Below are 21,383 nucleotides of genomic sequence, written 5' to 3'. Positions count from 1 at the left end.
GACTCATTATCGAAGGTAGCAAGCTGTGTGTGTATTTTCTGGGATCGATGGTGGTTTTTAACACTTCTGTCACACCTCATTCAAAACTAGGTCAAATTACCGGCATTAGACATTTCTTTTTGCGCGAGTCTTCACACCCTTTAAGCCTCATGGTTGTTACCCCATGTTTGGCATGTTAGGCTATGATATCGTGGGGGGGGGGGGGTGTAGTACAGTCTGTAGCCAATACTATGCATCAAATCATCTGTAGTCAAAATGTTGTCTGGTCTATACCAGCTGGCTAGCCAAAAAGTGACTTTGTTTCGAACAGTGGGAGATGTACACAATTGAAACCTAATTACCAGCTGCATAAAGTTCTCTGTAAGCTGTGACATGCACTGCACATGCAGTTCAGCCGAAAAAACACCTGTTATAAACTTTCCCCCTTTATTTCGGCGGCCATCAGTGAATTACATAGAGCCCATTGGCTGATAGCATTTATTGCTAATTGCGGAACTGGACTTTGAGGCCCTACATCAGTTTTATATTCTTAGCACGTAATGTACATTGACCGGCTCTCACTTTGTACAAACAGAAATAAATGTGCCGGAAATAATCTGAGGTAATGTACGTGTGGAGTGAAGAAATGGGAGCAAGAGTTGTGGGTTAAAGAAGAATCGTATAGAGGGCGCAGTTCACTATAGAGTCAGAGTATTTGCAATTCTATGATTTATCGGTCACTTGGTCATGTTCGTTCAATCAGATGTGAATATGGCGTAGGAGTTTGAGAATTATATTCTTTCATCTCTCTCCTCTCCTCTCCACCCCTCCCCTCTCCCCCACCCCCCTTCTCCCGCCAAACAATGCATCTGTACTCACCCCTGCACCCAATATCATGATAATCAGGACCGTCTTGAAAAAGAAGTTTTGTTGCAACCAAATTGCATATCTTTATAGTTTGGTTTTACTGTTACGGCGATGTTAAAGATGTTTTAACTCAGTGGGAAAATTTAATTATTTACTTCGCTCCTCGCTTACCTGTCTCCTCACAACCTTAGCACCTCATTCTACCGTGCCTATAAAGTCCTGGTAAATAAATAACACTGTGCGCCCTCTATGACCGGACCCCCCTTCCGGTCCCTCCTCCTTTTTCATTCTACCATTCCAAGTGCCTACACGCATATTTTTCTTGTGGATAGTTTCCTTGGAAAATTGTCTTGGTTTTCTTCGACGATCGCCGGAAGTTTTTTAGCTTCGGATCTTTAGAAGTTTGACAGTCCTTTCCTGACCGATAAGTATCCTTTTTGTCAAAAAGGGAGGGTTTTGGGGACTGTTTTCGTAGTGCGTTTCCTCCTCGGGTTGGTTTGCGGCGGGGTTAGCAGTTCCGCGAAACTGCCTAGGTTCCCGCCCTATTCCTCCCCACGCTAAAGCGTGTTGTTGTTATTGTGTTTTCTTAGCTTGTTTACTAGCTTCTTCCCCCCAATTAGTTTCTCTCGTCCCCCTTTTGGGGATTCATATTGCTCACGTATATTCACTCCTTTTTGTATGTATTTCTCGCTCTCTCATTTTCGTTTCAGCTTCCATTTTCTCGTTAGGCCACCCCGTAGCGTTACCTTGTTTACCGTTGCTAGGTTACGCTACGCTCCACCTAAGCATAATTCCCTCCCTAGTTCTCCCTTCTTACGTTAAGCTTCTATTGTTGTTCATTTATCACTAAGAAGTAATCTTCCTTAATCCGGTTATTCAGCATGTCACGCAATCCATTGAAGTGCATCAACTGCTCTATGTTTCGCCCAGGCAGAGCCTGGGACGAGCACGACCTTTGTCCAAAATGCAGATCCTGCACTCGACGAGACCCCTGCCTGGTGTGTATTAAGTTTACACCAGCTCAGTGGCAGGACATCGACCTGTGGCTTGAGGGCTTACGTAGCAAGCTCCAGGGAAGGCTGGACTCGATCCCGAGCGCAATCGGGGCGCCGGAGGTTCCAGGAATAACGGGAGATAGAGAGGAGGAGGGAGTAGTAGAGAGAGAGGTGGAGGAGAGTGGCCATGAGAGGGCCGAAGGAGAGAAAGAGGTAGAGAGAGAGGAAAGAGAAAGAGAAAGAGAAAGAATTCCCCTAACGGCCCCGGCTACGTCCGGATCAGTTACGGCCAGAGGGAAGGGCAGGAGCAAAGGCAAGGCTCCTGCCAAGAAAAGACCTCCAAAGCAGAGGCACAGCTCGGCCGGGCTGGAGACTCCGTCTCAGTCCGGGCCGCAGCTACACAGACCCACAGAGCGCGGCCCTCCGGCCGTGGGAGGCTCGGGTCCAAAAGAGAGAGCAACCGAGGGGACGCGGAGACGGAGCCGGTCCCGTTCCAGGGAGCCGGACAGGGAGCCAGAGAGGCGGGTTCCGACGGAGATCCCGGCCCGAGAAAGTAGGGAGAGAGAGTCCTCCCGCCGACCCAGAAGGGAGAGATCGGGGTCGCATACAAGATCCCCAAGACGGAGAGAGAGGAAGAGATACTCTCCAATCTCCGACGAGTCCTCGGACTCTTCCGACGATGGATACAGAAGATCCAAGAGGAGGCGCCGGTCCCCGAGACGGCGTCAGGAAGAGGAACCAGCTTGGCTATCCAAACTCACCGGCCTGCTACGGCCCCTGCTGGAGCAAAGGACGTCCACGGTAGCCGACGTGGCACCGGGCCCTACCAGCCCCGTATCGACCATGGCCCCGCAACCGGCCCCGGACCCGGACGCTCTGGATTGCAGAGCGTCGGTGAATCTTTCCGGCTTGGAGGACGAAGGGGAGCCCATAGATCCAGATCCTCTCGACTACGATCCTATGGAGGACAGCTTTGGCCACAATTACGAACCGGAGGAAGCGCCCGCGACAGGAGGAGCCCTCCCACAGGAGCTAATAACACGGGCGGCAGACATATTCAGACGACACCTGGGGTTCGAGGAACCCGAGACGCAACCGCAGAAGGCGGGCCGGGTATCAAAATTGACGGCGACCGGCGAAGCGTCATATAAGCCCAAAACTACCATACCAGTAGACGCAACCTGTTATGACAGATTTGAGGCCATTGCCAACAAGACCAAGTGGACGGCCTTCCCGGCCAGGGCAGATAGAGCGGTCAGGGTACCTGACGAGGCCTGGAAGGATCTATTTAGATGCCCAACCATCCCCCAGGAGGCCAAGGAGAGATTAAAAGCCGAACAAGGGGCCTCATCCACACACGTGTTCAAGACCCCGGACCAGAGGAAGCTAGAAGAGCTTTTGGTAGAGATGGACATGGCAGCCCGTTCGGGCATGAAGTTCGCATCGGTACTAATGCTATCAGCTGAAGTCCTCATGCGACACCATCAACAGCTCCCTGAGGACAGCAGCCAAGTATCCAGGGACGAAGCGGGCCAGCTCCTCCTGCTGCTGGGCCCCCTCGTCAGGCTCGCGTACGATCAATTTGCAAGGGTCGCTACCAGGTCCGTAAAGGCCCGTAGACAAAACATCGTCTCCGCCATCCATTGGCCTTCGACGGAGGCGAAGGACAGAATGCTGGAACTACCAATCCTCGGGGAAGACCTTTTTGCGGGCTGCTTCCAAAAGAAACTGCAGGAAGAGGTGGCCCGAAGGGAGACTCTGGCCAAATCAGAATTCCGACCCCCACCGACCCAGAGAACCAGACCCTTCCGCCCGAGGGAGAGCAGAGCACCTAGGGGAACGAGAGCAGCACCCGCCAAATCTATGAGCAGAGGAGCTCTCAGAGGCAGAAGCCGGGGGGCAGCCTTCCGTCCGACCCGCCCCTGGGCCCCCAGAGGAGGCAGAGGCTCGTCGTCGACCAGACGGGACAGTGACCGCTCCTCCACTCGACCAGCGTTCGCCGCCCAGCCCTAGGGGTGCCCACCTCACCGCGGCCATTCCGCCGGTGGGGGGGGGGGAGACTAACAAACTTCTCCCAGCAATGGGAATTTATTGGCGGGGACAAGTGGGTGTTGGACACAGTCAGACACGGGTACAAAATAGAATTCTCCTCCAGCCCACCCTTCGGGGGCGGAGGAAGGCAGACACTCACACCCACGGACCCCGTCAAACGCTTAGCCCTAGAAGGGGAAATTCTGGCCCTGCTGGCCAAGCAGGCAATTACAAGAGTTCCGGAAGAGACGGGACCACTCTTCCGGTCCTCCTTTTTTTCTGACCAAAAAACGGGACGGCACCTGGCGTCCCATTCTAAACCTAAAACCACTGAACACAAAACACATCAGACCAAAACACTTCCGTATGGAGACCTTAAACTTAATATTACCCCTACTCAGAAAGGGCATGTGGGCGGCGACCGTAGACTTACGGGACGCCTACCTGCACATCTTGATACACAGAGAACACCGACGATTCCTAGCGTTCCGGTACGCAGAACAAGACTACCAGTTCCGGGCGCTCCCATTCGGCCTAGCCACGGCTCCCAGAACCTTCACGAGAGTCGCGGGAGCAGTAGTCGCCTACCTCAGAAAAAGAGGGGTCACCCTCTACGTATATCTAGACGACTGGTTGGTAGTAGGGAACAGCCTATCGGAAGCAACCAACAACGTCCACAAAACGCTCCAGACCCTTCAAGAACTGGGCTGGATCGTGAACCAGAAGAAATCACGGCTATCACCTTCCCAGACGATCCAGTTCCTCGGGGCCATACTGGACTTCACCACCGGGGTAGCCCGACCCTCAGAAGAAAGAGTCGCGGCAGTCAAGGCGACCACACAACAGATCTTGGCACACCGGGGGTCACCAACGGGGACATGGCTCCGGGCCCTGGGACTCATGGCCAGCCTCGTCGATATAGTGAGACTGTGCAGGCTACACATACGACCTCTGCAACTGCACCTGCTGAGGTCCGCAGACCCTACAGACCCAGACAAAACAACGCTCATCTACAGGTCAGAGGAGGTCACCCAACACTTTCGATGGTGGCTCGAGCCAAACAACTGGAGTTCAGGGGTACCCTTTGCGATACAGCTACCAATGACATCGATAACGACGGACGCGTCACTGTCCGGATGGGGAGCTCATTGGAGCAATCGCACAGCATGGGGGACGTGGTCCCAAACAGAAAGATCTCTCCACATCAACATCCTGGAGATGATGGCGGTCAAAAGAGCCCTGGAAGTTTTCAACGACCACGTACAGGGAACGATAACCACAATCTTCACCGACAACACGACAGTGGTGGCCTACATCAATCGGCAGGGGGGCACCCGCTCAGAGAGACTGTGCCGACTCGCGTGGGAGGTGATAACAGCGGCCGAGGACTCCGGCACGATCCTACGGGCTTCCCACATCGCAGGCAAGCTCAACGTGATGGCGGACGCCTTATCCAGGGGGCATATAGACCCCAACGAATGGTCTCTGGAACAGGAGACTTGCGACAGAATCTTTTCGATCTTCGGCAGGCCCACGATAGACCTGTTCGCAACACACAAGAACAACAAACTCCAGACCTTCTGTTCCAGACGATTCCACCCCCTGGCCTACCACACGGACGCAATGTCCCTCTCCTGGGACCACATGGATGCGTACATCTTCCCGCCGCTGTGTATGATCGGACAAGTCCTCAGGAAAATTCGGAACTCCAAGGGCAGGTTCACACTAATAGCCCCGTTCTGGCCTCGCAGACCCTGGTTCGCCGAGATCCCCCAACTCCTCATGGACGTCCCAGTGAGTCTACCGGACAAGCCTCACCTACTGTCCCAGAGACAGGGAACTCTCTCCCACCCAGACATCAAGGGGTTAAAATTAGTTGCCTGGAGGCTGTCCGGTCTTCCCTACGACAGAGAGGCTTTTCAGAAGCAGCTGCCGCGATGGCAGCCGACGCTAGAAGGGGAACGACCGCAGCGACTTACGATTCCCGTCTGCGGAAGTTCGACCAATGGTGCCGACCGAGACAGATACTGCTGCCTGCTGCCTCTGTGACACAGATAGCCGAGTTCCTCCTCTCACTCTTTGGAGAGGGGAAACAAGTCTCCACCATCAGGAATTACAGGTCGGCCATCGCTGCCATCCACCAGGGCTTCCCAGATGGCTCCACACTGAGCAATAACCCGTACATTGCACAGCTCATCAAAGGCATGGCGAATCGTCGCCCACAGATCAGACGGCTAGCCCCCTCCTGGGGACTCTCAGCAATGTTACATGCCCTGGCAGGACCACCATACGAACCAATGGCTAACGCCTCCCTGGCTGCCCTCACAAAAAAGACACTCTTCCTCGTCGCAGTGGCGTCAGCAAGAAGGAGGAGTTGCCTCCACGCCCTATCCACCAAGCAGAATCACATCAGATTTGAGGGCCACGGGGTGAGGATGGTTCCAGACCCGTCATTTATTGCAAAGAACCAGACCTTGACCTTCCTGCCAGGAGACATTTTCATCCCGGAAATTAAGACCATGTCATCAGTAGCCGAGGACAAACGATGGTGTCCAGTCAGGGCACTGAAGTGGTACCTGAGCAAGACAGAGAAGTTAAGACAATCAACTTCTCTCTTCATCATACCACGACCACCCTACGCAGCGGCCTCCAAAGACACTCTATCCAGGTGGCTAGTAGAGATCATACGCCCGTTCACATCGGGGACCTCCCGACCAAGGGCTCACGACGTCAGAGGGGTCGCGGCCTCTACAGCCCTATTCGCCGGCATCCCGATAGAGGACATACTCAAAGCAGCAGCGTGGAAAACTCCAACTACGTTCGTCGCCTGCTACTTGACCGACACTTTACACGCCGAAGCGGCATTTGGTAGCGCGGTGATGCGAGGTCCGGTGGGTAACAGGTCCCACCCCTCGGGCCTCCCACCATCGGGCAGTGCCACTCGGTGCTAAGGTTGTGAGGAGACAGGTAAGCGAGGAGCGAAGTAAATATTCCAAAACTTACTGGTTTGGATATTTACGAGTGACGAGCTTACCTGTCTCCATTCCCGCCTCCCTCCCCCGAGAGGGTGATGGGACACAGCCGGACGGAGGAGCGGTCGCTCGACTTGACTCACGACTCCGAGCTTCACACCAGATAGACAGAACCACCATCCACCAGAGAGCCATCAACTATGTCTATCGGTGAGTGTACCTATGTGTTTCCGTATGCGTTTGCGTACATAGTCTTCCACTTACGTTCTCACCTAAGTTGGTCTAAGGGTAACAAGTGGCGGACCGTAAATCTTTAGGCTCCTTGTTAGTGTAAGGGGTAGTTCCGCCTGCAGGGTTCAGGAGAGTGTCCCCCCTTCCCGCTGCGCCGGGGAGGGTTACACTCCCCCCTGCTAGGAAGGCGTCAGTGAATTTTTTGTTAGGGGTTCACTTTGGGAAGTTAACTCGACGGGGGTCGTTGGGGGTGGCCAGTCCTTGCCACCCCCACTCCCGCGTCCGTGAGGCCACTCTTCAGGAATGGTCTCATGAGAAAGGAGGAGGGACCGGAAGGGGGGTCCGGTCATAGAGGGCGCACAGTGTTATTTATTTACCAGGACTTTATAGGCACGGTAGAATGAGGTGCTAAGGTTGTGAGGAGACAGGTAAGCTCGTCACTCGTAAATATCCAAACCAGTAAGTTTTGGAATGTCTAATTGTGGAGCAGAAAGTTGTCTATTCTTTATACAAATATATAGGGTCTATTTGTGCCTTATGTCAATAACCTCCTGCATCTCCATGCACCAACCATCCAGCAGTCTCCCTACAGTTATAGTAAAATCCTGTCATTACTAAGTACTCAACTGCATGTCTTATGGGGATCTTCCTGTCAGTAAAAATTTGGTGTAACTCATATGAATTCACTGCCTTGGTCTATTAGATATTTGACTTCCATTGTTAGCTCTTAACTCCAAATTGAAAAATCCATATTCTGCAGTTACTTTAATGAGTTTCTAGTAGTCCATGCTTCAAATGTCTCAGTTATGACAAACTTTCTATCCACCTATGTATTTAGCGCTTAAATTTGTATGTATCATCATCACCACCACTATCATCATCATCACCACCACCATCACCAAACCCACCACCATCATCACCACCAACACCATCATCACCAATACCATCATCACCACTACCACCACGATCATCATAATTATTATTTTCATATTTGTGAATTAAATTAGATTGAGAGTCAATACCTACATAAGAAAATGGTGTACCTTAGCAAGCTCTCTGCTTTGTTACCATCGGAAACAGTAAAAATGGCCTAATTCATGAATAGGCATATATCAGACGCTTAATTCTATCCCAGTATTGCTCTAGACTAAATCCCGTAGTCATGTTTCCTACGGTTTTAATTCTTTTTTGTTCTTTTTATCGTATCGCTCTACATAGCACTAAGTTAATTGTCACCAGGTTGATTATGTCGTTCTAGTTGAGAGCCCGCCCCTACCTAAGTAAACATTTTTCAGGAATGCTATCCGTGTGATTGTTGAAATAATAGATTTGTTACACACTAGGGGAAAGCTATTCGATTAGCTGTCCCGAATACAGCACAGTCCCTTCGCAGCAGCTAATAAATTGAAGATGTCTATACACTCAAAACTAGATTCGATCGGTCACCCTTAAATCAAAAGTGCAGTTGCTGTGAAATTGGGGAAGGATGTTTCCTGGTTATAATCATTCCAATATATATATATATATTTTTTTCCAATTTTAATATCGTACGTTTATTTTGTTTCTTTTCTTTAAAGTGGCAAAGAATATAAAATCATTAACAAGAAATTGGTTCTAATTGATACAACAGTGAGAAGAGGAGGTTCATCACAAGTAAAGTTAAGAACTTGTCATTTAGCCTTTGAGGAAGATCCTGCTAGGATCGAAACGTCAGGCCAACTTACTTTTACACATTCTCCTACACAGGCTCTCTAGATAGTGGATAAGCATTTTGCTAACAGTTTACTTTATTTTAAAATTAAGAACTGTGTCAGCTCTAAGCTTCTATAGTTAAAAGTTAACGCTTTTTCAATGCAAGAAGATATATTTCTGAAATGAGAATAGGTAAAATTTTCAAATTTTCAAAAAGTAATTATATTTTCAGTTTGATATAGCATATATATACCAAACACATCAAACTATGTGAAATAACATTTTTACTGATATTGGGTCTAAGATTTAAGTGCGTGATGGGAGGACCATGCCCTTCTTTTCTCCAACTGTGCACCCACGTCCTACCCTCCACCCCCCCTCTTCCCTTCTCCACCATTCACTCTTGTCTCCTTTTGTCCATGAATAGGTCAGTGTAATTAGGTATTTTTACACCAAAGGCTTTTGGTTCTCCCAAATTTTCTTCTTTTCCAATCAATTTCAAGAGGTTTATCCATTAAGCATATTTTTATTTTCATCTGGGATTGAGTAAATTTTCCCCTGTGGAAGTAATCAAGCCTACGAGGAAGTCTCCATTTCTGTAGCTTTCTTATCTTTTACATGATATATGTATATGTATATATATATATATATATATATATATATATATATATATACATATATATATATATATATATATATATATATATATATATATATATATATACATATATATATATATATACATATATATATATATATATATATATATATATATGTATATATATATATATATATATATATATATGTATATATATATATATATATATATATATATATATATATATATGTATATATATATATATATACATACACACTATATACCAAAAGCTTTCACAATACTGACCAAAGAATTAAAATAAAAAAAGCAATGAATTTCTGAATGGTCTTTATTCCTGTTACCCCTAGGATATGCTTATTGGAAGCAGGACACTTCGCCCAACAACCATTTCGCCCAACTGCCATTTCGCCCAACCTTACCATTTCGCCCAACCAGCCTGGTCATTTCGCCCAACCAGCCTGGTCATTTCGCCCAACCAGCCTGGTCATTTCGCCCAACCAGCCTGGTCATTTCGCCCAACCAGCCTGGTCATTTCGCCCAACCAGCCTGGTCATTTCGCCCAACCTTGATTAAATATGATACTTGAAAAGTAAACGTTCGGGAATTGTTAAAGTTACAGGATACGAACCGAATATTAAGGAAACTTGAGGACCGATCAGTGTGTTGGGGGTTAGGTTTGATAGTAAACGTTCGAATATTAAGGAATATTAAGGAAACTTGAAGTCCTTTTCTTTGTATAACTTTAGTAAGGAAACGTTACAGAATACGAACCGAATATTAAGGAATCTTGAGGATGGATCAGTGTTTTAGGGGTTAGGTTTGATAGTAAACGGTCGGGAATTGTTAACGTTACGGGATACGAACCGAGTATTAAGGAAACTTGAAGTCGTGGTTAAATTGATTTGGCCTACATATGTGATTACATATGTGGTTACATTGATAAATATTACGGACGGGTTTTATATATATATTGTTTTTCACTTAACGTTCCGGAATTGTTAGTCAGTAGGATGGACCAGTATTTTAGGGGTTAGGTTTGATAGGTTTTTATGGAGACCGATTCCCCTTTGTTTGTATAATAATATAACTTCCATTGTATGCGTAACCGCCTAAAGTAGTGTAATCCTCCCATTATACCCGAAATAACTGCTCAGACTCCGATCGATATCGAGCGGACCTCACTTTATTTACCTATTACGAAGTAACCTTACCCAAAATAAATCAAATTGAACTGGTGGAATAGAAAAAGCGAAATGACCAACGCGGTTGGGCGAAATGACCAACGCGGTTGGGCGAAATGACCAACGCGGTTGGGCGAAATGACCAACGCGGTTGGGCGAAATGACCAACGCGGTTGGGCGAAATGACCAACGCGGTTGGGCGAAATGACCAACGCGGTTGGGCGAAATGACCAACGCGGTTGGGCGAAATGACCAGGCTGGTTGGGCGAAATGGCAGTTGGGCGAAATGGCTGTTGGGCGAAGTGACTCGCAAGCTGCTTATTGGTCGATTCCACGGTGGATGAATGGAATGATAAAAGGTAAAGCTTTATATGCGATAAACTCAGTCATGCCTGTGGCTAGGTTTCATATTTAGAGTGATTTTAATGGACCAAAAGGTTGCGGAGATGAGCGAAGCATGAGATCTTCATCGGAACATTCAGATGGTTAGATAGAGAGACGATGATAAGTGTTGTGTTTTGTAAGTTTAGTCAATTCTTTTGAAAGTTTTAGGTCTAGAAAATGGAATGTGTGTATTGCTAGGCTAGCGATTTGTGGTTAACTTCAGTGTACAAATATATGTAAATGGTGGATAGGAAATTCGACAATGCATGTTGACAATTGTTGACAATAAGGAGGGTAACAGTGATTGTAAAGAGTGATAGTGGAAGAGAACAATGGCCAAAAAAATAACAATGGTGCAAAAAGAACAATGGTTAGAAAAAAATTATCATAACAATAACAAAAAAATAAAGGGGGGGGGGGCATTATGAATAATGGATAAATCTTTTAACCTTTTTTACAGGTTAACGACTAATTAGAATGGCAACAATGATCATAAAGAATTATAGTGGAAAAGAACAATAGTGAAACAAGAGCAATATGTTTAGAGAGAATTATAATGACAATATAATAAAAATAAGGGAAATATTTTTAGTTTTAAGGACCCTGAGAATTGATGCTTTATTAATGGAGTATGATAGTTAGATTTATTGTAACTAATTCTTTTACAACTTGTTCGTTCTTTGGTATACAGTTTATACCTCCAAAGTGGTAAAGGTTGATACCAATTTATCGTGTTACCTACTGGGGGAGGGGGGGGGAGTGGGGGGTTGTATTTTAGTTACAATGTAATATGAATTTGATGTAAACAACTAGTTGCCTCTAGACTCCTTTCAAAGCTGATTTTGGGCGTCTGAACAGCAGATTTGGTCGTCATTGACAACGGATAACCATTAAAGAATTTGCCCTGCTTTTATGCAGAATGCCAGACTGAAACTCTTTACCAAAGATGACAGAGGTCTGACGTTCATTCACATGAGTTGCTTCCAAGGAAAAGAAGATTACAAAATTACAGATCGCTTACATTCATGTTCTACCCGAACAGGGGCCCATTTTATATAAATGTATTTGCCAATGGGAAGGTAACTTAACTGTGACTTTGTTTTTAAGTGAGAAGTAATTTACAGCCCAAAAACTGAACATTGGACACGTCTGCGTACTGATGCGTTTTAGTCTCACTGATGTCGTCGAGACGGATTTGGGTCGAAGTCAGAGAATTTCAAGTGCTGGGGTTTGCGCATAATCAAATATAAAATGACAGCTCTGTGTAACCACGAAAAATTTGCCGTCGTGATCTTGCTTAGATGAAATAGATAGAAGGATTTTGTAAGGAATAAATATGCCAACAAAAAGGAAGAAATATGAAGAGAACTAAACTCTGGAAAACATCATGGTTTGTCTCGAGGAACTCAAACAAAAGAGGCGGGAAAATGAACCTTCTTCTCCGCTCTCTACCAGTACCATGCATGCACACATATACTAGACTTTAAATTTACTTTCCCTAGCTGTGAAGGCTCAGTCGTTTTGGTTATCTATTTATTTGTTTTTATTTTACTTTATTTTTTTATCTTTGTCAGTTCAAATACAGCTGTCACATTTTAAGTAGCTAACATTTACACATCTCAAGTCCCCCCGAGGACAGAGAAAGGTTTTATGGTTTGTAATTAAAACCAGAGACTACAGATAATACGTTAAATACTCACCTTCAGAGATTACTCGGAGAAGGATCGGTTACAGCGCGGTTGTTTCGACTCTTTAATTTTCACCTCTTCAAAATTGATCGTAATCACTCTGCCATTTACAGATGGTTTTCTGCAAGACATAAAAGATCACCAAACCATGACTTTGCATCTGCTTCTCTCGTTAAAGATCATGCTGTTTTCTCTCTTTTTTTTTATTTTATTCGTTTTCTTCTAAGTTTTCTTCATCAAGAGAGAAAGAAGAAGAAGAAAACAGAAAAGAAAGCGGAGGATCTTTTTTTCCCATGATTTTTATGATATATAAGATTTAATGTGTTGAAAATTATTTTGTCTGCATCTTTCACATCATGCCTCACAAAGAGATCACCCATATTAAGAAATGAGATCTCCCACATTAAGAAATGAGATCACCCATATTAAGAAATGAGATCACCCATATTAAGAAATCAGATCACCCATATTAAGAAATCAGATCACTCCTATTAAGAAATGAGATCACCCATATTAAAAAATGAGATCACCCATATTAAGAAATGAGATCACCCATATTAAGAAATGGGATCACCCATATTAAGAAATCAGATCACTCATGTTAAGAAGTGAGATCACCCATGTTAAGATATGAGAACATCCCTATTAAGATATAAGATCACCCATGTTAAGAAATGAGATCACCCATATTAAGAAATGGGATCACCCACATAAGGAAATGGGATCACCCATATTAAGAAATCAGATCACCCATGTTAAGAAGTGAGATCACCCATGTTAAGATATGAGAACATCCCTATTAAGAAATGAAATCACCCATATTAAGAAATGAGATCACCCATATTAAGAAATGAGATCACCCATATGAAGAAATAAGATCACCCATATTAAGAAATAAGATCACCCATACATGCTAAGATATCAGAACATCCCTATTAAGATATAAGATCACCCATGTTAAGAAATGAGATTACATGTGGTTTTGATCTGCAGTTTAAATCGATATAGCAATGTCTGCTGATATCCTTAAGTTGGAATATTTACTGAAATAAGAAATTTCAGTATTTTCAGTTTAATGTGTGTAAAATTTAATGGAGGGAAAGTCTTGAAGCCTTTAAAAATGCATCCCGGCTTTTAAATCGGAAATGCAGTTTATTTTCGTTCATTAATCTTTTCCTTTGGATTTTTAGACTGACAAATTTTTAAGACCACAGTGCATGGTTAATGACTTAATGTTTCAATTAAGGACGACAGATAAATAGCAGCCATTAATCATCCAAACATCTCACTTCCCCTGTAATAGTCAGGCCTGATCTATATGGTTCCCAGGAAGAATTAATAGACCAACGATTTTACTTTTAGGGTGAAATTGAAACTAATACCAAGAATTTCAATTTAATAGACCGAAGTCTAGTCCAAGTGCATTTTAATCTTTGAAATTTGTGTCTCATAAAAAGTTGACAAGCTGCAGGTCTTCCTGCTTGCTATTGGTTTAGAATTAGCTCTTTGAATTGATTAAAAGATACAGTGACTTCAAAATAATGTAACATGAAATCCTTGAACAGAATGTACTTGTATCAGTGTCATAGAATAATCTTTAGTCATGCTGCATAACGTTACTATTGGAACAATAGCACATGTTAAGAACATACCCCCCCCCACACCCCCTCCTACCACCGTTCCCAACTCTGCACAAAAACACCAGGCATATTGTACTTAAGTTATGCCAAAAATTTAAAGGGCAATTACCTCCGGGTATTTTGCAGTATAATGTTCTTTGAAACAACTATAGTTGTCAGAAAAACTTTTCCCTGAATTTTCAAGAATCATTCAATTATTTTTCATGCGCACATAAAGTTAAAGCATCCATTTTGTTACTCTTCAACAAAGAGGGCAGTTCATAATGACTACAACTTTTGACTATAAATCCAATCTTTCTCTTGTACGATCAATGTTTAATCAGTGTCAATTTTAACCTTTTGGACCAAGCATGATTGCAACAGCACTCCAAAATGTTCCCAAGACTGGCAGGTACTTGCAACATTATCCAGTCATTTGACAATGCTCCCTTTTAATACCTCCGCCATAACAGTTTACCTGCCCCGGGCATTTTAATAGGCTCTCCGCGGTAGATTACGAGAAAATTTGAGCTGTGCAAGTGACTTTTCCACGCTCATTTCCTTCGCGAGGCTCGGCGAATTGATTATGTAACACACAGGCTAACAATCCAGACTAAAGACCTTGAAAGGTGAAGAAGTGGGCAGTGGCGAAAAATTATAACGACAGTCAGATTACTAAAGGGCGTATTTTCAAATGTGGCATTTCCAGCTAACGATGGTGCAGTGGTAACCAACAAGCTATACGACTGTAAAAGTGGTGAAAAGCTGGCTTCAACTTGGCACAGTTATTCCTACAGGGTAGAAGATTCTTTGACCAAGTACCTCTTAAGATTGCTGGAGGTCCACAACCAAATCATTAAACCAAATCCAGAAAGGGTAGAAACAAATTAATGTACCGATAAAGACGCTAATGATATGAAATTTTACAATATATGAAGTATACATGAATATCACCTGTTGTAACCAAAATCAGCAGTCTTTAGATAACAAGTCCTGTGGAGAATGACACAAAAAACGGTTTGTCATGAAAAGTAATTGGTTGAGCCCAAAATCTTTGTTTTCCAGACTTTGTGAAAGCTTGATGACAGAAGCATGTATCCGCTGGATGAATCAAAGAATCTTTTTCTTCTTCATCCAGTGGAAGAATTTGTCTTGCCCGCCGTATAGTGCCGTGGTAAAAATTGATCTTTTTACGACCAAGTTAATATGTTATATTGTAAACATTTCCTACCATCATACCAGACATATGTCAAGCACCTGTTCAGTATTACTATTAGACTCGAGTTTACTTGCAAAATCTTGACTTCGCCAAATAATGCAGTTTCTGTTTTTCTCAAAATCGAGAAGCTATATTTGAAAATAAATGAAAGCCAGATGATGGTGGGTTTTGTTTGTTATGTATAAAATTTGAGAAGAAATAAACCTTAATTTACAACCAGCAAGTTTTTGGTCCACTTACAGTGAAGTACTTTCAGTATTTCTACATTAATTCAATTGGTTTACAATGACATCTGAGTATCTGTATGGGGGGGGGGGGGGGGCATTTCAGTATTTCTACATTAATTCAATTGGTTTACAATGACATCTGAGTATCTGTATTGGGGGGGGGGGCAGAGGGATGGAAGGATGGTGTGGTGATTGATCTGTGAACTAATACATAGTGTATGTTTAAAAAGAAAACATTATTTATAACATATATTACAAATTTATTCTAAGATAAAAGAAAAAACTGCACTATGTATTAAATTTTAAAGCAAATTTTAATCCAATTTGCTTTAATTGTGCGTGCCAAAACATGGAAAGTTTGTTTTTTCTAGCAATAATGAGATTTTGCTATTGTTTGCTCTAGCAGTTTGCAGAACCTGCAGGTTTTCTTGTTAAATGCTATTCCTCTCTGGTCTATGCTACTTATACGTACAGGGGCCCTTTCTGGGACAACATATGTTGGGTATCTATGTTCGGTTTGATACTGTACATCAGCTTTTGACTGTTTTAAGCAGAATCTGTAGTCACGTTTTTCTACCATAATGTCATTAGAGTGATAATTCTTTGCGTGATTGAATTTCGGAGATGTCGCAAATTTATTACACGACTTAAAGAGGCTGCATTGATATAAGCTGAATTCTATTGCTGTTTAATATATATCTCTATGTGTATAAACTCCAACACCAACACCAAGTTTTTTTCCATCTCTCAAGACAAGTTTTAATGTGGCAAGTTGCATTGCCTCAAGAAGTACGGTATTGCACTATACTACATGTGATGCAGTATTTCTCGGGTTAGGGTTAACCCTAGGGGTTAACCCTAACCATAGGGTTTCCCCGGTCCACAAGAAACGTCATTCATTGGGCTGTATCATGCATGATGACATTGCTCGACATATTAAACTGTGTACAAAACGGTTCTCTTGAGAAATACTGTCATGTGAGGATTGGCTGACTCCAATGAGAATATTATGAATATACATGACCTTATACTGAATTATTAATGTAAAAATTTATGAATGGGTAAAATGAAGGTCAGTATAGAAAGTAGACTTGGAAGTTAATTGGAACCAGATTATGCCATGAACCCCAAAACAAAGAAACAAAGACAAAACTGATTGTTTCACATGGATGCATGAATATGGTAGCATTTATAATAATTGGTCCAGAACCCAAAATTTTATCGAGTTCTTGTAAGTCACGATAGCATCTCTCAGCCAAGTTAAAAATGAAAATACCCAAAATATTGAAACAAAATTCTGCACTTTTTTACGGCTCTCAGATATTCCAACGTCAGATAAGAGGTGGCATTTCTCGTCCAAGTTTAAGATTTGGTATACCCCAAATATCAATATATTCTCAAATTGCTTGGGGACAGGATAACCTACTTTCAGCTGAAGATGAACTAGAACTAAACTCTTGGTATGTTTGCAAATTAGGTCTCCCCCTTTCTCCCTCCCAATCCTGTTTGATATATATATTTTTTGGGCTATATATTATATCTGTTATTCTACAATAAATTCAATCTTTGACATCAATTTATTTGAGGTTTTGCTGCTATATCTGACACAGACTTAGATTTACTGACCAATGTGAATTTAATTTTAGAACCACACCAGAACTTTCCACAGCGGTCATTTCTATGTGAGAGTTGTCTGTAGGTAATCAGGTTTTGAATGGACATATAGTAAAACTGTTTTTCATATACAGGTAAAGATGGACAGAAAAGAACTTAAGTAATACAAGATATGAGAAAAAAGCAAAGGGCATTCTGTGGACGGTCCACACAATTCAAGTTACAAGAACTAAATAATAGGTTTAACAATTTTTTTACCTGGTGCACGTACAAAATGGCCACATTATTTGCCCACTCTGGCTGTAGCTGCTTATTCAACATGTAATACCCAACTCAGTACGTATAATGGGCCCATGTCAAGTATATAAGCTCCCTTATAGGCACTGTGTGAAAAGCGGGATGCTGAAGGGGGCTGCAGCCTCTTGCAGCCAGGCTGTATAGGGTCATAATCTTTGGTGCTATGGAGTTTGACACAATAGGCACTGCTGGTCTATCTGAATATAGTGATTTCCTTCTGTTAAATGGTGTCTATTGTTTTAGATTGATTCAGCCTTGCTGCAGGGATTCTATTTATAGCTGCTGTTGCAGCTTTCTCGTTTTTACACGATACTTTACGTTATGATTGTCTGTCTGTGAGACTCCAGACCAGGTCCCTTGAACCTCTATCCCTTAGTCTTCTCCACCCTTTTAAGAACCCTCTGACCCGACAACGAAGAAGCCCCTGTACTTTCCTCTCACAATCCAAATTTTGTGATTTATTCGCATTGCAAATGATGGAGAGTTTAGATTGTTCCTAATAGCACGCTCGGTTGACCGAGATAAATAAACAAAAGTAAAGATGTCGGGGAGAAATGTAAGCGATAAATAAATAAAATAGAAAGGTAAATATTGGACTAAGTAATTAAAGAGAGGTAAATCAACAGAATGTGCTGCGCTCTAGCCTTAATGAGAACCCACCCCCTCCACCCCCCTCCCTATCAATCAACCTTTAATACGTCTGACTGATACTTTGTGGTTTACTGAGTGATCAACTATCCTCTATAGCCCTCTCGGATTGATACGAGTTGTGTTCTCTGAATTCCTGGAAAACTCAAGCTCTGTGTACTCCTGAATTCCTGGAAAATTCATCATTTAATGACCCTTCAGGCTAAGCTCTCACAAGATTGGAGTCATACAGCGGTTACTGGAGATCCACTTTGTTTATGAGTCTGTAAGTTTCCTGACCCTTTTTTTCTTATTGCTATATTAGAATGTGTTCATTCAACAACTAAATTGGTGAATTGTGAGGAAATTATGGTCAATATTTGAAAGATTTGAAAGCTGCACTGTTGTTGTTTTATTGAACATTTTTTTTTATATTTTAATTTTAACAGGTTCCGAACTTCATTGAAATGTTATATGCTTGACTATAGATATAGTCTTTGGATCATAGGGTGGAATTGGGATAACTTTGAAAGAGCTGGGCCGACTTGCTCTTCTCCCCATCCCCTGCTCTCTCATCCCATGCTCCTCATTCCCTGTCCCCCCCCCATCCAAGCTTCATACCAAATGTTCTATTGTTGAGAGACAGTACAAAACATTGAAAATAGTTCATTTTTTTAATTTTTTTTAATTTTTCTTATTTTGGATGAGTGCATTTGTGCAATAATCCATGATAACCCACATGGACTACATCCACACCTGCTTTGGTTTCTCCTTCAACGTGATATGATTTTATAACCTTGGAATTTTTTTTATAACCTTGGAAAAAATAAGTCAACCATTCACTCCTCTGCTGTGAAGTTTGCATGGGGTAGATTAACCAACCAATGGGAACCATCCCCGATCTCCTTTCCAAAGCACGTACTCGTGACGTGACAATTTGATGGGACGTCGTGATCATACGGTGACAGTCTCAATGTAAAGTAGACAGGGCAACTTGAGAGTTGGTCAAGGTGTTTGGTTTTCATGTCGAGACTCTAGGTTGGGTGACTTTTCTTTAAAAAAAATATAATTACTGTGGCAACCACATTGGTGACTTAGAATTTATCACTCATTTAACGTTCTACATCGAAAATATTACTTAAAATCTGCAGCTCGTAGACCCTTTTCCGTACAACTTGGCCATCATCACAGATTTTAGGACATGTTTGCTGATTAAACTTTTGAGACTAAAAAGAACTTCCGATTCTAAATGTTGTTTTACAAAGATAAGTTTGTTGTTTTATTTGTAATTTTGATTTTATTGGGGGGGCTTGTGTTATTATTTTTAGCTTTGATCGGCTAAGTGGTCTTGTTTAGTGTTAGTTAAGCTTATCACCCTCAAGGCTATATTTATAGTATGATAAACAGTTTAAATAATACTTCAAATATGTTCGACTCTTCCAATCCAAATGTGATTCATTTGTCAGATTTCAAATGATATATATATATATATGAGGATTTAGAGGTACCTTACATCTCAAAAATAAAAAAAATATGATTAAATACTTTAGGTAGTTCATTAACTCTGTGAACAAGAGATGTCGAAAACGTGACATAATTACAAACTGCTAAAAAACAAATATTTCCAAAAAAAGTTACTTTCAGTTTAGAAAAGAGTTTACTTAAGACCTTTTGCTGTTTCTAATTTCTCCGTATAATCCCTAACGCATGTAATTGATAGGTTTTTGAACCACTTCAGCTGTGAAGAGTTGAGCTTGGCTGCATATTGTTGTCATCCCAGAGGAATAGATTAAATTTCGGAAGAGGAGGAGAGAGATAAGTCTATATGCATGAAGACAGGAGATAAACTAAATTATTTTAGTAAATTTAACAGAATGAAATCACAACATACAGATAAATCATGGCTTTCTTTTCTTCAGAGAAATTAAATATTTTTGTTGTTGTTATAGAAGTGGCTGATTCATTGGCTTTTGTTTAATAGTGAAATTGATTTGTGTTATTTCTCTTTTAGTAAATTGCAAGATATTTTTTTCTCTAAGAAGAACACAAACTCGTTAAAATATGTGGCTATGAAGAAAGACTGCAGAAAATGTATTACATAAATTGTTTTATACTGTACAAAATTTTACTCAGAAATGTAGTTCGACAGGTTTTCATACAATTCTCTGAACCAGGGTACGAATAAGATCATTTTTAAATAAAAAGAAAAACAAATATAGGAACTGGATATATATTAAATGAAACCAATTGTAAATATTAGATTCATAGAAAAAAATGTGCAGAATTTGAAATTTCATTTGTTAGGGCTGTTTATAAACCCATATAGAGTAACACCAATACAGTTTGTAACTCTTTATAAAACACAGATTTCCAAAACTTGAGCTCTAAAACAAAATTTTAAAACCGCAGTGCATGCATGGTCAATATATAAATGCATTCCATCGTAAACCGATGTTGAGTATGGGCAGTCAGTTAAAACAAATACTGCTTTAATTTAATTATCATGCACAGCTGTTATAAGTTCAATGATGTTGCTGAATCATCATCCAACGATTATAATAATCTTGATGTGAAGATCACGGTTTGTTTTCGTGACACCGTTTACCTGAGAGGCATAAAATGAGAGTTTGAGAAGAGGACATGTACACTTATTATTATATCAATATAAGAATGTAATTGAGGAAAGACTTATATTGAGAAGCTGGGATTTTTAGGTTTGACAACTGTGGCTTGTAGTAATGAAAATCATGACTTTTGTCTTCTGAGGTTGGCTGGTTTGGCTGCAGAGGTTTTGTCAAAGGGTGGTATGGGGGCACTTCTTTCCCCACTTTTCCCTCCTAAAAATATTTTTTGGTGCTCCTACCTTGCCCCTCCCCCCCCCACCCCTCCCCAAATGAAAATTTGCCATCACCATGCATCCACAAAAGAATTAGTCAGGAAGATAGGTAACTCTTTGACATTTACTGATTATAATATTCATATGTCCCTGCAAATATTTTGATGATTTGGACCTGACGTACATTCTGGAATATAGAAGAATCACAAAGCTTTAGTGGGACATTCTCTCCCCGCCCCCCCTCCCCTTGATCACAACCAAGTGGACCCTAGCTTTATAGCTGTACGTGGTGGGCTCCATGGATC

The 21,383-nt window shown here is 42.3% G+C and overlaps 3 protein-coding genes across 5 annotated transcripts in view; 2 read left to right on the top strand and 1 right to left on the bottom strand.

Moving 5' to 3' along the window:
* LOC139980687 (interstitial collagenase-like) overlaps positions 1 to 21,383 on the top strand; it is a 145,888-nt gene that overhangs the window by 39,722 nt on the left and 84,783 nt on the right. The gene's annotated exons all lie outside the window — the stretch shown is intronic.
* LOC139980691 (neuropeptides capa receptor-like) overlaps positions 1 to 21,383 on the bottom strand; it is a 103,250-nt gene that overhangs the window by 35,078 nt on the left and 46,789 nt on the right. For 2 of the 3 annotated variants that reach the window (XM_071992524.1, XM_071992523.1), the window contains exon 3: positions 12,652 to 12,760. The gene's annotated coding sequence lies outside the window, so the exon portion shown is untranslated. Of the gene's footprint in view, positions 1 to 12,651; positions 12,761 to 15,212; positions 15,371 to 21,383 lie in introns of those variants that run through there. The other variant, XM_071992525.1, reaches the window with a different exon arrangement.
* Positions 992 to 4,231, top strand: LOC139981202 (uncharacterized). The gene is made up of 2 exons (XM_071993407.1): positions 992 to 1,274; positions 1,727 to 4,231. Exon 2 carries the CDS (start codon positions 1,728 to 1,730, stop codon positions 3,852 to 3,854), a length of 2,127 nt encoding a protein of 708 aa, XP_071849508.1. The 5' UTR covers positions 992 to 1,274; position 1,727; the 3' UTR covers positions 3,855 to 4,231.

This window comes from Apostichopus japonicus, chromosome 15 (genome assembly GCF_037975245.1).
Source record: "Apostichopus japonicus isolate 1M-3 chromosome 15, ASM3797524v1, whole genome shotgun sequence".
NCBI lineage: Eukaryota > Metazoa > Echinodermata > Holothuroidea > Aspidochirotida > Stichopodidae > Apostichopus > Apostichopus japonicus.
This window is presented reverse-complemented; position numbering and strand designations above follow the sequence as displayed.